General features: G+C 34.9%; 1 protein-coding gene across 2 annotated transcripts in view; it reads right to left on the bottom strand.

The window, feature by feature from the left end:
• Zfpm2 (zinc finger protein, FOG family member 2) overlaps positions 1-17,902 on the bottom strand; it is a 424,411-nt gene that overhangs the window by 341,783 nt on the left and 64,726 nt on the right. Inside the window, exon 2 of one of the 2 annotated variants that reach the window (XM_069991247.1) lies at positions 1,582-1,740. The exons of the other annotated variant lie outside the window; for it this stretch is intronic. Within the exon in view, the coding sequence (XP_069847348.1) occupies positions 1,582-1,740 (159 nt within the window). The remainder of the gene's footprint in view (positions 1-1,581; positions 1,741-17,902) is intronic. 2 annotated transcript variants of the gene reach the window in all.

The raw sequence follows: 17,902 nt of genomic DNA, 5'->3' as shown, positions 1-17,902 counted from the left end.
GATTGATCTTTAGAAAAAAGTATAGCTAGCAAGCATATAGATCTGGTCAGAACATAATAACCGCCAATGTCATATGGCTCCAAGTCACTGTTAATCAACAGAGATAGCTCACATGTTTCTTGGGTTAAAGTGTTAGTACTGCAAAAGAGAATATACTAGAGGAAGATATTTCCTTGTTTAACCTTACCTAAAAGGACTATCTTTGGTGTAAAAGTCAAAGTTGAATCCCTTCAAAAGAAGGCCGAGTGATTTTTTTTTGTTGCTTTGTATGTCTCTCCCCCATGTATAACCCTGGTTTTCACTGTATTTGATGTTGGTATAATTTGGGAAACAGAAGGGAAAAAACATGTTGACCCATTGCAACAATGAGACGTACAAGACCCTATGTCAAAAAGCTAACTTTACAATTTAGGCGGGGGGAGGGAGGGAATGTAGTTGTAGAGGTAGGAGGGAAGGGATGGTAGGGAAACAACAAAGGAGGAGGCAACAATGCTTGATAAGAAATGTACTCATTACCTTGCTCATGTGATTGTAACCCCTCTGTACAGTATTTTCACAATAAAAAGCTTATTTTTAAAAAAGGAAGGCAGAATCTGGTCCTGGGATTCTATCTGCCCTCTCTCAGGCTTACACTCAATGTCTAATTAAGAGTCTTGTAAATAATTGGAATTCAATAAACATTTGTTGAAGTCAAATGCATTTACCTTTAATTTAGTTCCTGGGAGGTGGAGATAGAGGAGGATCTAGATTTGAGGCTGGCTCACCAATACTCTTTATTTTATTATATTTTTTGTAGGAACTGGGGTTTCTATGCAGACACTGTAACACTGAGCATCCACCCACTAGGTGATTCTACCTTAACCAATAAAAACTGGACATGGTGGCACCTCTCCATGGTGGCACCTCTGGCTGGATATACAGCTAATAGAAGGATCATAGTTCAGGCCAGCCTAGGCATGAACTCAAGAACTTGTTTGAAGAATAAAAGAGAAAAAAAAGCTGGGGACATGCCAATGGTCATGTGCCTTCCAACCAAACATAAAGCCTTGATTTCAAACCCCAGCACCATCACAAAAGGAACAGATGATAAACTAATAATGTTGAAAGAAAAAAATGGGTAAGTTGTAGTAATCAAATGTGCTATAATAGCTAGCTAGCCAACATGAAAATGAGAATTACAGGTGTGCTGCAATCCTAGCTACTGAAGAGGAAGCAGCAGGATGATCATGAGTCTGAGGCTAGCCTGGGCAAAATCAGCAAAGCTTTATCTTATGTACAAATAAAATCAATGAACTAGGGCTGCGCTCAGATTGTAAAAGTGCTTGCTAGTTGTAGGTTCCTGGGTTCAATGTCCAGCATCACAATAACATAAAAATATTTAAACATAAAAATAGATTACTAAGTGGAATATATTCCTTTGTTTCTCTAAGACACCATAGGTTTGGAAAATGTTGCGTGTATTATCAGTCCACTGAAGTAGGTGTTAGCACTTTGAGTACTTTCATTCCATCTACTATTTGTTAAGCTGTACAAAAATAATCTAGGTGGGCTGACCTATTACATCCGACCCTCAATGATTACCTTTGTTACAAAAGTACTCCACTTCTTCACAGCTGAGATTTTCAGGCCCAAATTCTGTGGGAAAGCTTTCCTCCAACGGAAAGTCTCCTTTGGAGATGATGTCTGTCTCCTCTGATGGACACTCTTCTTCTTCATCTTCAATGGCGTCTTCAAGCGGCCCTTGAAAAAGAATCAGGGACACTGTACCAAAAATATCCAAGAAAGATAGTGAAATAAAATCCTTAGATAAGATCATTTCGATTATAGTGATGAGGAAAATATATTTCAAGTAGTACCATGAAGGGAACTGATAAAAGGTAGTGCTTGCTCCATATTCATAAGAAACACTGAGGTACATCAAGAGGGCAAAGGAAACTAGTGCCAGAAAGTACTACATAGAAAGTAACTTGAGCTCCAATTCTTCCCCTCCCCCAGCGCATAACTTCTATCTTTCTAATTCTCTTATAGAGCAAAACTGTGCACTTTATGTTCATTTGTTAGAATTAACTACCTGGTAAAAAGTACAAGTCTCTTTTACACTGTTGTACAATTTTACCTGAGATTTTAATAAAGATTTAAAGTAATTGAATGCATTTTAATTGAACTGAGATTTTAATAAAGTCTATACTTTCAAAAATTCATCTTAAGACTGGATCCCAAGAAAAGATTTCATTATATGTGTTTGAGGCTTGAAGAAAAATTACATATTTCTCTCCCTGATGAAAGCCTACCCTATTCATAATTAATTGAATTTTTTTCCTGAAATGAAAAGTAGTTTTCTAATGAAAAAATGTAATTTGTATTTATGTGATACTTTTTCAGTAATAAAAATACAACTCCCTTCGAGAGAATGAGAGTGAGGTGCACTACATTAACAGACCTATTTTATTGAAAGGAAAGGGAGGGCTGTAGTTGTTCAGAAGGATCTGAAGTGGACGACGTGGGAATACCACACTGTCGATTGTTGAATTTCTGACTGCCTCTAAAGAATCAAAGTACCCAGCTCATTTTAGTAAGTAGAAGTCTGCATTTCTCGCCTAAAGAAGCTATATGGCATTTCATCCAAAGAACACTATTATGGTAATTTGTACTAATTGTCACTCATGTCATCAGTTACATTAGACAGGCTAAAGTACTTAAAATGTTAGGCAGCCCCTGTAACTTATGCCTTAGAAATGTGCTAGTAAAGTTTCAGGGATAAAGGAGAATTTTATTAATAGTTTATTGCATATATTACATTTTTTTCATAATTGTATCTGCTGTTCTATCGAGGGATTTTCTCCAAAAGTGAATTTCCAAATGAATGAATTGGTATAATATCTTTAGACGGACAGCATTAGTTATGTAGACTTAAATTAAGGGGCTTTTCCTCCAGAGATTCTTTGTTGTCTTTAGAATTTATTTTGTGTTTTACAAGTTATCAAAATAACAAATGTTTTAAAAAGTCCTATTCCAAGCACTTCAATAATCTGTATTTTGTTACACAGTTCTTATGCTTAAGCCAAAGTATTAAAAGAGCCACAGAATCATTTTCATACAAACCACTTTCAAATGTCATGGATCTCATATTAGCTTTTAATCTCTCATGAACTATTTCAAAATTAACATTTTTAATCTTTCATGCTTTAGAACAATTATGTCAAATAGGAAGACATGCAAGAAATAAAAATAGTAGCAATGTGAAATACTACAATTCTTAAAACACTTACTTGATCATTTCAGAAGATAGGGTCAATTATTAATACTGAGTCTAATAAGGACACTAATAGACTTCTCTTATTTTTATTTTTCAAACAATTTAATTATAGCAAGCTTAATTAAAAGAAGGCACATAAAATTGTTTGACTCGTGTTTCATTTGGGCATTTCAAAGCATATTTTAACATGGTCTCTACAATAACACAATGAGGTAACCATGAAAATTATTGCTAGTTTTATTTTGTAGATCTGAAATTGAAGTTTAGGAGCTCAGTCAACAGAATAAGGTTACAGGCTATTAAGTGACAAGGTTATCAATTGAAAAAGTTGATTTGCAAACTCAAGATATGCTTTACTACCTTTTATTAATATAATAAATTATATAAATCATTTTGGTGCTTGTAAACATCTGTCAGAAGTAAAACCATGTAACATAGGCAGTTCATAAACAAAATCTTCAGAAAATGGTTAATTTATTTTTGTGTAACTGTATCTTCATAGATGTTCAAAGATCTAGTCTAAAATCTTACAAGTCTCTTGCTGTTTTCAGACTGCTGAAGCATCACCAAAATATTAGGCTTCTCTTCCCCATAGAAGTGAGAAAGACCTTCCTAGACACTCACCAAAAATAAAATATTTGATTGCTAACATTTATTATTTATATAATTTATATCCATACTGCTCAATATGTTAAATAACTACTGAATTACCACTTAGAAACAACAAGTTACACTTCTTTCAGAATATGCATTTCTTTGGAAATCTATATGCTGAGTTTGGCTAATGGAAAATAAGATTCCAGTTATAAAATAAATATATTGAATAGTTCATAAATATAATGTGAAAAAGCCTATTAATCTAGAGAAAATGCATGTGATAAACTAATAGTAATGTGTGCCTTCCTTTGAAAATTAACTTTGAGCATATATGCTAATATTTTATGAGACTTTATTAAGAAAAATACATAATTGAAAAAAATCTTAACAAAAATTGGCTCCAATAACATAGTATCAAAGACAGGCTCAACTATTATATTAAAAAGCAAATAGCAAAGGTCATGTGAGCATCTGGTGGGAAAAAAAATCATAAAACAAAGATGCATGCTTATGAAACCAAGAAAATGAGATGGCATTTTATCCACATATCCTCATACTTCTACATATGTACAGAAAAACTTCAATTTCAAAGTTTTTGATGAGCTCTTAATTGATAGTATGGTTTTCTGTATTCAGGAGGTTTTTAATGTCATGTTTATAACACATTGCAATTCTAAGCATGTAACTGAAAACAAGCATTTATTTTCAAAGAAAACTACAAAAATCCAAGTAAAATTAGAAAGTTTTCTGAGCTCATTCATCCCAAAGTCATGAGTTCTCAATGCCAATATTTAGAGCAGGACACAGGAAGGTGATTTAATGGCAAATTTGGAGGATTTCTCCCCAAGTAAATGTCAGATTTATATAATTTACAGAAAAAAGGGTAAATGACAAACCATTGCTTTAACCAGACCATCAAATAAAACTGAGGGAAAACAAGCTTCTTTAAAATAGATGGTGGTGTAAGCTGGCTCTAACTCTACTCTCTGTGCTGTATGTTTCTTTAACAAAAAAACATTGCAGATAATCATTGGCCATAAACTAACATTTTAAAAGGGTAAGAGATACTTGAGGCACAAGTATAATTAATAGCACCAATGAAGGAGGGAATGAAGGAACCTCCAGTGTATGGGTTAGTGGGCACAGAAGTCCACTTCAGAAAAATCACCACACATAATTTGACACAAATAATAATATCTCCTCAGAAAAGGCTCACGACTGAGCTCCATGTGCCCTCATGGAGAAAATTACTTCTGATTGAGGCCACTTGGCAGGCAAGTGTGAGGAAATCTGAATTTCAGCTCTTCAATTGCTTCTGATTTATAGATATTCAGACACACTTGCCAGAATTAATAGTCCTCGATGTTTATAAATATCAACATTTACCTCATTTTAAAATGCTAATAATTAGCTGCACCTCCTAAGACTATGAATACAGTAATGGTGAAAGCTAGGCCCATAATACTGGCACTCATCCCTCGGGGAAAGGAGTAGGGTATTTTATACCAGGTGAATAATGAAGAGTACTGGGAAACTGATGGGTGCAAAGTAGGATTTCCATCTTTAGAGAAGAGAGACAATTGTGTGCTCAGGACCCATTTGGATTGGCCATAGCTAGCTTTGTTCTCTGGAGATAAAGCTGAAGGGAAAAAACAAAGGTTCTGTTGATTCACAGTGTCTGACAGTATTGATGGATAGCCCGATGGATGGTGAGGCCTTTCACTTACCCAGGGCCAACAGCAGCATCAGGAAAGCTAGGCCTAAGGTGGCTCTCTCAGAGAATTTTTCATTGCATGTTTATTACAATAATCTGGAGTTGGTAAATGAGAGATAGGACATTTAAGATCACTTAGTCCTATCCTATATGCTGGTAACATAATCACTGAATAAGACGAAAATGAAGGAACGGATTTGTGTGTTTAAAAAGTATACTTACTCCATCAGGTAAATTAATTTATGAGAAAACTATTGCTACAATGTCAGGAGATTGAAAAAAATTCCTTAAGAAACAAGCATAGCAACTGAATAAGGGGCTAGAAGGTAACAAAAAATAGGGAAGCAATATAAAAATAGATAAAAATTTTAAAAAAGATTAAAATCAACAAGTTGAGAAACGCAAAAACAATAATGACCAGTGTATCTGATCAAATATTCAATCAAAAGTATAAATCTTTAAACATAGTTATCCTGAATAATTTTCTATCTTGAAAGCTTACCATAAACAGAACAACTTTCACCAAGATGCCGGAATGTCTTTGTTCAGATAAATGCAAAGCACTTCAGAATAAAAGGCACTCAAGAAAGAAATTAAATTCTACAGAAATTAATATACATTGACATGTATGAAGAGAGGAAAGAAATGACAAATTCTGTGGTTACAATGTAATATCCTCTACAAAGGGTCTTTCCCCTTAACTACTCATTGGCATTAATTTATTACACATTAGTTTAGTTTGATTTTGCGTATGTTTTGATTAAAGCAAGATGATCTGTCATAATGGAACTACAGAAAGCATTCAGTTTTCTCTCCATGCATTAATATTCTAAGCATTCTAGAGGCTGCACAAGACTAGCCACCTAGCAAAATGAGATTGTTTCAGAATACTGGGCAGCCTTGATTACAACTGACAGGTGGGAAGAAAGTCATATTAAAATATTATCATTCCCAATAATTACAATAATCCATCACAGTGTGCTCAGAAATTCCACTAGGTGAGCTTCTTCTGAAAATACAAATATTCCAAACCTTTTCTTGTTCCCATGTTTCTCAATGTATGCCATTTTGAGACATTTTTATATCAGAGAACATTATTACTTCATTAAAAATTAAAACATCTATCACAAATTGTATCATTTCACATACATAGAATACAGAAAGCACACCAATGAAATAAATTTCTCAAGTTTTCATGAACTGATCAAATTAATAGAAATGCTCTAAGTTGATAGCCCCTGTGTTCTGTTATCTAAAAGTCCTCTTCAGACAAAGGAATAAGAAGAAACATTTAAAGACACATAAAATGCTCTAATGTGTATAAAACAGGGACCTCCAAATCTCACAATTTAAGCAACATGTACAGTGCTGTAATTTTCCCATTATCATACCATTGATATTACTTTTGATATTACAGTTGGTGGTATTACTTTTCAAAGTACAAATACAAAGTTAGAAGCAGATAAATTCTTGTTTACACTTATCATGTATCAAAACTGTGCAGGGGCATAATCTTTTTACTTGCTATTTTGGAGGAATTAAAATAGGACTTTTCATTTGAAACTTATGTTTCATTTTTTTTCTCCGTATGTGATGAAAATAAGCCAATAGATTTGAATGAAGTTTCTGGTTACTTAAGCATTTGTATTCTTATCTTGAATTTTTTGTTAATTTTAGGATAGCATTCAGAAAACAGAAAATATAAATCTTTCTAATAGGAAAATAAAGAGTAGTCAATTTTTCTGCATCCACATGCTTATTCAATTAGAAATGGAAGAAACAATCCTATGGATTCTAAAATGAGAAGCTGATTCCCACAAAATATGTCCCTCTCAATCTCCCTATAGCGACTATTGGAAGGTTATTCAAGTACTTCTGTGTTTTCTCTCATTTTGTCAGGGACCTATTTTGTGGATGTCAGTAGTTCTCTCAGAGTTTTTCACCATTACATTCTGACTTCCTTGGAATCATCATTACCCTGTAGGCACACCTCAAAATGCTGCTCACTGATTCCTATTACATTTGTCTCAGGCATATCCTACTGAGCCACTTAATGAGAAGGGACAGGGAGGAGGGATGCTCTTTGGACAGTGCAAATCCATACTAACTCATGTAATTGAGCTTAACAGCAAGAATAAAACCTTATTTCTAAAAAAATAGTATTTTAAACGAGCAAGTCCTTCCTGCAAGTCACCCCCTTCCAACAATAGTGGCATCAGGGGATCTAGTAGGAAGGAAACATTTTTATTAATTTTTTCCCCTTATCTACCAGAAAAGTGTTGATTTTTTTTCATTTACATTTGTTGCCTGCAGGTAGCAGACCAGAGACTCACATAGTAGAAGTTCTTCCTTTTTGATTAATTTCTTTCCATGTGTTATTTCTTATATATAATTGATTTGGGGCTTTGCTCATAGCTGCATATCTTTATTTTTTTAAATATGTATCTGTACCAACTGCTGTCCTTCAATCAAGGAAGTTGAAGGAAATTACTTGAGTTTTGTTAAGTTTATTTAAAAAAGAAGATCTGTGAATATTTAAATCGAGTTTTGAAATGTTAATGCAAGAGGAGATATTAGAGAATTTTAATGGAGGATTCAATTTGACCATACACCATTGCAAAATGAAGAGGACGGGGTCAGCTCTTATTCAAATTGTTTCTGTAGGGGGAAAATGTAGTCTTTAATCTTAAACACTGGAGCTATATTTTTACTACTTTTATGATAGTATTAACATTTTTTGGATATAACCCTGGAAACAAACTATTTCAGTCTATAATATCCTGAAATGCCTTGCTTTGGGAACCTATGAATTAACTGGATGATGCTGACAAGAAAACAAAAATTTTGCCTAGAACATAATCAGCCCTTATAAACCACAACTAGTCTTACATAGTAGATTTAAACCTGATTATCATGGGAAAAATAAAGTTAAAGGAAGAAATAGAGACAAAATTTGAACTAGACTCTCTAATGACTAATATACTCTCAGGATGTAACTGAGACATTGAGAAAATTCAGTTCATTAGTAAATGCCTTGTGCATTGACCCAGCAAGTTAATGACAGAAATGGCATTGAAATTCAAATATTTTGTAATCAAGTCTCAGTCCAGAGCCCCAGAACGCTAGTCTCACTTTATTGAGGATAGTAACCCCATCACAGAAAAACTATAACAGCATGTCTTTGCTAAGGGCACAGCAGTCCCCTTATACACAGGGGATACACTTCAATACCCACAGTGGCCCCCAAAATCAGGGAAATTATCAAACCTTACATGTACTCTGTTCTTGTCACCTAAGGTGACACTTTCTTAATGAATCTGACACAGACACTAAAACAATAATTAATAAGAAAGTAAAAAACTATAGTATAATAAAATAATATAGCATATAAACATTATTTTAAAGGAATTACCTATTTCTGGAGTGTGTATATGTGTGTGTGTGTGTGTGTGTGTGTGTGCATGTTTCGTGGGTGTAGAGGAGATGACGTCTGGCGGTCTTCAGCAAGCTACGAAAGTGCTTGACACTGATCTGTACCCACAGCTCTGGAATTTTCCATTTCATGTTTTACAGTACCTAATAATAGTATGTAATTCTCATTATTTGTGCATGTTTACTCTTACTACCTCTTTTATTGCCTTATGTTACACATATTTGCAGCTGGAAGCTACAGGTGTGCAATCCTGCATTTAGTCATTACACTTCATGATTATTCAACTAATATTTTTTCAGGTGAATTTAATTTAATAAAATTGTAGACCAACTTAAGGAGGGAGAACTCTGGGCCAGTATACACATATGAACACACCCACTCATATACATTTAAACCCAGAATCATATTATTAAATTATTGTTATTTATATCATTGGAGGGAATTAATTCCATTTGAGAGTGAAATCCAGCATCTTTTCTTAGTTATTCAAGGCAGATGCCAGTGATGGGCAGCAGGGTGCTGGAAGATTTGAGCAAAGCAAGCCAGATTTCTTCCTCACAGTGAGCATGGCTGTCCAGAAACTCAAGGTCTTTCTGGGGATATGAATGCAGGACTTTAGATTTTAAAGTCTCTTATGAGGAAGGAAAGAAAGATGCTGACCCTATCCATACAGCCTTTTCTATAAAGGACACAAGCATTTGTAATCAAGTTAATCAAAATGTGTAACTTTGTAGACTTTTAAATATTTTTAAATTAATCAGAGTAAAAGAAAATCTTTTTTAAAGATTTTAGGCATAAAGTATAGCATATAATCTTTTGATATTCAAGTGGAATTATATTACTTTCTCTTTCTACAGCAAATCATTGATAATATAGAGGTTATTTTTTTCAAAATAAAATCAACAACAAAAATACTATTGAGATAATGAATACTGAGTAAACAGCTTTTATGACCAAGTTTATTGAATAGTTTCTAAGGCCAAGATGAATTAAGGATGGTTCTTAAAATCTTTTATCATGTAGTACTTTGTCTCATGTCAACTAATATAGCTACATGAGAGAAATGAAGAGAAATATAAATTCCTGCATAGAGCTTTTTGGGAAGGGGACATTTAATTAGAGAAAATGTTAAGAGAAATATTTGCCTCAGGATTTGGTCATTCTGTATATAAAACTTTGTATATTTACCTAATGAAATTTGAAATAAATATATTTTTCATTAAATAAGCCAAAAATCTCTTTTTTAATCCTTGGTTTTAGTACCATCCTTTTTAGACCTGCCTACTAAACTATTAAAATGGATTTTCTCGTGTGTGTGTGTGTGTGTGTGTGTGTGTGTGTGTGTGTGTGTGTGTGTGTGTGTGTGTGTGTGTGTGTGTGTGTGTGTGTGTGTAGGTTGGGGGGTTACCAGTGTAGGTTTGACATCAAAGCCGCATGCTCTCATTTTGCTTGCCTTCTCACAGTTGGTACTCTACTACTTGAGCCATACCTCCAGCCTAGCTTTTTGCTGGTTTTTTTTTTTGAGATTACATATTCTGGACTTCTCTGTCTTGGCTAGCTGCAAGCTTCATAATCTTATCGTCCGGAGTAGCAAGGACTATAGCTATGAGTCGCTGATTCCCAGATTAAAGTGATTCATTACCTGTGATATTAATTAAGTTTTAGGTGGGAAAAGTTTAATAAATTAACTTTTCTCAAATTATTCCTGACATCACTGGATAATTCCAAGTAGTTGCTCAGTCAAAAGAGGCTCTCCTACTGTGATCCCAACATCAGAAGTATTTGTTAACAACTGGAAACTTGTGAGAGTATAAAATCATAAGAACCTGCCCTGCCCCTATCTCTTGATTTCCAAGACTCTGAGGGTAGACCTGTCAATTTCCCTTTTAACAACTCTGCAGGTGATTCTCAAGATTAAGAGAAACTCTGCTGGCATACAAATGCTATACAGAAAATTACTTTGTAGCAATGTAAGAAATATTTATTCTTGTCAATTGTTTAGAAACAATACCAGTTTCCAAGTTCTACAAGCTCCCATCCTGTAGGTAATGGTCCATGACCAAATCAATGCAGTCGCTCTGATTATCACTGAATTAGTTTTGTTTATTTACTTATTGAATACTGACTAAGAATTCTCCCAGTTTTGTCCCAGTCCAGCGAGTGTCAAAATAGCCTTCTTTAGATTCTGGAATGACAAGAAATAGACTATAGCCACTTCAGACGAATCCCATATATTAATTTCTCCTCACCCTCCAGGAACCGTGGGTAATGCAAATAATTAACTTGCATGCTCCTTCACTAAAGAACACCACCCTATCTCCTATGTGTCTAGCTAAGAAAATCAGGAGGCAGTATTTCAGTAGCTGTAATTGTAGTCTTTTGTTTGTCTCTTAAGCCATAAGAATGATAAACAGCAGAAGTGTACCCATCCTCTACTTCTAAGGGGCTAGAATTCCATTAGATTCCAGGGATGCTCTGACCAGCTAGCTAGCCAGAGCTGGCCAACCCGGAAATGATCCAGAGAATCAAGGGATCCTGAACAGATCCTGCACATTCTACTGCTGCTCACTATCCCTAACTCTAACTCCCTATTATAACCGGACTGATGCACAAACCAAATGTACTCTGTGTGATTTCAATCCTAGTATCATGGACCACCTGCCTTGTAAACCCATGTTTGCAGATCATCAAGCTACATTTCACAGCACCACCACCTTGAACCGAACAGTCAAGGCGAGGGCAACTACAGAACTCTGTTCCATTTTTTTTCACAAATAGGTGTGGCCTCCTGCTCTTGGAACTCTGCCAATTTGGCCTTCCATTTGGGTCTGACAAAGTAAATAATGATGAATATTCTTTCCAAGCCTGTACAGTCCTGTATACATGTTCTTAACACAGCCAGGAAAAAAAAAACTGCTCACACAAAACAAAGCATTGTTATAGATCCTGAGGATTAGTTGGAATACAAACTTTATAAGAATTTCCCTAGTTTCACAGGTGTATATATAATTTTCCAAATTTCCATTCTGCCTGCTATCTTTCATCTTTAGAGATGAAACAAAGGACAATGACAACAACGGCCTGTCCTCCAACAAATCTCAAACTGCAACACCCTAACAAGATGAAAGGGGTTGTGCGAATGGGGGTAAAATAAAACCCAACACATTCAACTTGCTTTAATTGTGACCCATCCTGGGACACATATCAGCAAGGCACTTTAGAACAAGTGTTCTACCTTGTCATTAAACTGCTGTAAAGGTATCTCGATTCAGTACTTATGAACATCTCAAGAGGCCCAGAAAGCACTTGCCCATAAAATATATCTCCAGGAAGACTTTAACTTTATACTAGCACATTAAAAGAGTGACTAAAGACATGGAGTACCCGGTACAGCTATATTTTTAAGAGGAGCACTTGCTCTCTTGAGAGGTAGGAGGGCATGTATGGTACAGCCATAACAAAGCTAGCTCATCTACTCTGCCCAATATATACAACACAGGAGAAGTATCTAAGGGCTCTCTTAAAAAGAAAATATCCCCTGTCTTTGCAACAAAGCCTCCAGCAGAATAAAAACAAGCACCTTTACAGACAGGAGTTATAGGGTGAGCCAAAGGTGGAGAGCTTCCATAAATGAACTCAGGGCTGGCAGCTCAGAGAACTTCAATATTCTTGTCACAAACCCTGCGCAGGCTCCACAATGCACTGTGCACAAAGTGTCTATGTGAAAGCATATGTTGGATGAAACCTAGGCCCGAAACTTCTCCATCAGTTAAATGGACTTTCATATTCTCCTTTAAATTATAAGACTGAGTTCAGCTCAGAGAGCACATGCCTGTAATCCTAGCTAGGCTGAGATCTGAAGATTGTGGCTCAAAGCCACTTGGGGCCTGGTAAGGCCAGCTGGGGTTGGGGATCCTTGAGACTTTTCAATGAACCACCTGAGAGCTAGAAGTGAGGCTGTGGTTCATGAAGTAAACCATCAGCCTTGAATGCAAAAGCTAAGAGGCAGAGGCTGAGGAATTAAAGCATTTACAAAAAGTACTGCAGTAATAAGTATAAAGTTCTCATTTCCATGCTGACTTGAAAGAACCTACATCAACTTGATGAAGATCTGGAAAAGTTCTCGCCAAGACCTACCTAATCCCAGTCCTCCCGTCTCACTTCAGACAAAGTAATGCACATGTGTTTCTTTAAGCTAGAAAACTCCCAAATATGAAATTTGTCAAGGTTCATTAAATAGTCAATGCACTATAACCAAGGGAATTTGTACCTCCAAGAACATTTAGTTGACATTCTTTTTCAATGTATGGTCTTAAAACCCTCAAAAACAGTGTAATACATCTAACTTTGATAATCTAACAGTCTTTTCCCTTTTTCATATAAAGAGTTGCCATAAGCTTGAATTAATAATGTTTGCTTATATTTTATATTTGCTTATATTTTATGTTTGTTGTCCTTGTTTTGTTATTGTATTTCACAATTGGGCTATTTCTTTCAAGAACCAGTAGAGTATAAGTCACATAAAGAAAATACCATTGATGTGTTTCTAATGTTTTCCTAGTGCAGGTATTATTTTCCTGTGACCGTTTATAAATCATTCAAACTCTTATCAGAAAAAAAACTTTATGTGAACTAAGGAATAAAGTGCAAAGCATATTTATATGAATGTTGAAAGGAGGCGGGGTTGCAAAACTCAAGAGTTGTTCATACATTGTTGTAGTGAGAGGTGCTTCGGCTATATTTAATACTACTCAAAAGTAGCCAAGTTGCCCTAAGTGTTTAGAATTGTGTAAGAACTATACGCACAGATTTTTAAAAAATCGAAACGTAAAAGTTCAGATTCACAATGGAGTCAAAGTGTTTAAAAGGTAGCTCTCCTTTATGATAACATCTTGTATATGTAGGGTCATCAAGACTCACCAAGTGAATGAATATGGAAAATTACTAATTTCATTGTTAACAATTAGTAAGAGAAAAAACTAATCTGTTTGGATGAAAGACTTCCTGGAACTATATAGCTTCCAAAATCCATATTTTTGATGCAGAGTATGGTGATAATACCTATAATCCCAGCAGTAAGGAGACTAGGACAAGAGGATCTCAAGTTCATAGCCAGCCTGAGACAGGTTCTGAAACTCTGTCTCAAAAGCAAACAATTCTATTTTCTACAATAAAGAAGCATACTTCTAGGATTTTTTGGTGAATGAAGAGCCAAAATTCCTTTAAAACAGCAATGAAATCAACTAAAGCAACAATACTGCTCAGGGAGTAGGAAAGAACATATTCTCAATTTCTGGAAAGAGTGTTCTTCCTCTTCAGCTCTCTCAGTCATCTAGACCTCTTTTCTAGACTGTTTCATTTTCTGCTATTGATGTTACAGATTAAGGCCAAAGTTGAAACCATCCTTTTATCACTCATCCCTTGAGTATATTGAAATTTTGGTGTATTTGTGATGTGTTGAGGACACCAATCTCACTAAGAACTTTATTGAGAATGGGAACACAGCAGGACCTGGGCATTACCTCTCTGGTCTTGGCCAGGAAAAACAGTAGGTTCCCATTCTGTATTACCAGAGTTGGCATCTTCCTCTCAGGGAAGAAGAAAGAACCAAAGCTAGCAGAGATACCAGAAACTCTAATGTCTATTGATGCTCAGCTCTAGAGCCTGGAAAATATTGCTGTTAATTCCTTTTTTAAAAGAAAGAAAAAAAATGTTTTAAGAATACCTAGGACTTAGGGATTAGAGATGGAGGAAAAAATTACAGAACATAATATAAACAATGTATTATTGACTAAAAAAGGAAAGGCTTGCCTTTCTTTCTTCCAAATATTTACTTTATAAAATACAATAATATTTTAAAAAGTCACCCTCATGTTTCCAGGAAGATTTTGGAAGGCATTTTTCCAATCAGCCAAGCATGCGATAAGAAAAGACCTGATAAAAATCACAATAACCAAAATAAAAGTATAATAATAAGCATGGTTATATTATATGCACAGTTGATACTGAAAAATTGCTTTGGGGGAAGATGGTGAAGAGTTATGAGAAGAAGAAGTAAGAAGTGAGAAGGAAAGACTGTGGTAGAGTCACATTTTATTAGCAGTAAATAATCTCACATTTAAGTAAACTGAGGCAAACCAATTAGCAGTATAATACTGACCATTCATACTGGAGGTATGGCTCAAGTGGCAGAGGATCTGACTAGCAAATATTAGGCCCTGAGTTGAAACCTCAGTGGCACCAAAACAAAAAACTATATGTGAGTGTGTGTGTATGTGTGTGTGTATGTATATATCTACATATATATATCTACACATATATAAAAACTCCTACATACCCAGAAAACTAATATTTTAGATGAATAAAAACAAAATTAGTACATTGTTTATCCTTATTATAATTTCAAAAGTAAGAGTAGAGAATCACCTTTCAAACATCAAACTCATATTTCCTCAAAACTAAGATTCTATTGAATAGACAGCAGAAAGAAAATGACCCAAAGTAGCAAGGAAAGCTTGTGTAATGTAGCAACAGGCTATGAAAGTACACAATATCCAGTTAACTATAAAATTTCCATGTAATCAAAAGTCTCAGTCAGACCTAGTTGGTCTCAAACAATAATCATGAGATAGCATTTCTGCAAACATTCTTAAGAGATTTTTCTCCCTCTCTCATAAATTATTAACCATTGAGAATCATAAAACTGTGCTAAAAATGACATTGTTCAAAGAAAATGTACTCTTTGCCTGATTTATGTAACTAACCCCTCTGTTTTTAGCATTTTCAAATTAAAAAAGAAAGTAATTTTCAGGGAACACTGAAACTTGCTAAGGACAAAGGTAATTTTTTAAAGTATGGTTACAAATAAAAGTTTGACTCTCAAAGACAGGTGTCCAGTGGCTCATGCCTGTAATCCTAGCTACTTGGGAGGCTGAGATATGAGAATTACTGTTCAAAGTCAGCCCAGGCAGGAAAGTCCATGAGACTCTTATCTTCAATACGCCACCAAATGTTTGAATCTCAGTCCTTGTTGGAACTATGATACCAGAGTAATGAACAATAGGAATTAGATGAACACAACAGAGAGATGGGACTTGGTTTAAAAAAAGGTTTAAATTACTTTAATTTTGATAATTAATTGAAAATAAAAAATTTTAAAAATAGCTAATACTCTTAGATACCATGTAGTAGGCATTTCACTTGTTTACAGATAGTAAGAACAGCTAGGTGCTCATTTAGCATATCTATAATCCTAGTTACTTAGGAAGCTGAGAATCCACAGGATGATAGTTTGAAGCCAGCCTAGGTAAAGTAATCTGTTAACTAACCAACATAAAGCCAGGCTAAAGGTATGATACCACCTCACTCCAGTTAGAATGGCTATAATCAAGAACTCTAACAACAACAGATGCTGGAGGGGATGTGGACAGAAGGGAACCTTACTGCATTGTTGGTGGGAGTGTAAACTTGTTCAACCACTTTGGAAAGCAGTATGGAGGTTCCTCAAAAGACTCCACATAGAGCTCCCCTATATCCCAGCAATCCCACTTTTGGGCATTTACCCAAATGTTCACAAACAAGACTACACTAAAGCTACCAGCATAACTATGTTTATTGCAGCATTATTTACCATAGCTAAGATATGGAACCAACCCAGATGCCCCTCAGTAGATGAATGGATCAAGAAAATGTGGTATATATACACAATGGAATTCTATGCCTCCATCAGAAAGAATGACATTGCCCCATTTGTTAGGAAATGGAAAGACTTGGGAAAAATTATATTAAGTGAAGTAAGCCAGACTCAAAGAAACATAGGTCCCATGGTTTCCCTTATTTGCAATAACTAGTATATGTCTGAGTCAAGCAGAAAAGGTCAGATAATGTGATGTTAGGGAAATGAACCCTAAGATATGTATTCACATGTTTTTTTTTCTTTCATGTGATTGTTTCTAACACATTTATAAGATTATTTCTTTGTTGCTTTGTATGTCCCTCCCCCACGGTAGAACCCCTGCTTTCACTGTATTTGATGTTGTTTATAATTTGTGGAGGAGAAGGGAAAAAACAAATCATCTAAATAGGGATACAGGTGGACCCATTGCAACAATGAGACATACAAGTCGTCTCCAAAATAACTCAGCAAAAAGCAGTGCTAGAATTGTAGTCCTAGGGTTAGAGTGTCAGCTGAACAAGCAAACTGAGCAAGTGGCAAGGCCCTGAGTTAAAACAAAGGACTTACTAAATGATCATTAAACCTTTATTTAATGGTCAAATTACAAAAGAGAAAATACAGGATTGATCTGAAATAAAAACATATATGGCATTGACAAACAATTACAATGCTTGATAAAAAAGAGTTTATTTTATTAGTGTGCTTACATAAAGATAACCTGGAATTTTATTTTAAAATCCCTGCAGTAATCTTCTAGAATGTTCAAGAAGTGACTCTACGGAGTAGAGATATTCTATTGAAATACCTGTCTCTGATCTTGTGGCTATTTTGAGTACCTAGAATATGCCTAATGAATCTGTGAAATTGAAATTTTAATGGAAATTCATTTTAATTAATTCATATTTAAATAGCTATCTGTGACCAGTGGTTACCATATTAGAGTGATTTGCCAGAGAATCTGGTAGTTAAGAGTTAAGAAATGCAAATAAATACTATGGTCCAACTCAAACATATACCCACAGTCGATGTATCCACATGGGGTAAACAAAGAACAACAAAAACATCATATAGTAATGATAGGAGACTGTAATAAACATCTAGCAATTGTTCATTGAAGACTTCAATGAATAATAATGGTCCTTCTTACTAGATAGGAATTAATGAAGTTCAAATAGCTAATTAGTAGTTTAGAAATAGTAAATTCCACTTATTAGTTCCCTCTGTCTC

Source organism: Dipodomys merriami, unplaced genomic scaffold, assembly GCF_024711535.1.
Source record: "Dipodomys merriami isolate MVZ:Mamm:240054 unplaced genomic scaffold, mDipMer1.0.p SCAF_4, whole genome shotgun sequence".
Taxonomy (NCBI): Eukaryota; Metazoa; Chordata; class Mammalia; order Rodentia; family Heteromyidae; genus Dipodomys; species Dipodomys merriami.
Note: the sequence above shows the minus strand (reverse complement) of the source record. Positions and strands in the feature narration are given on the sequence as shown.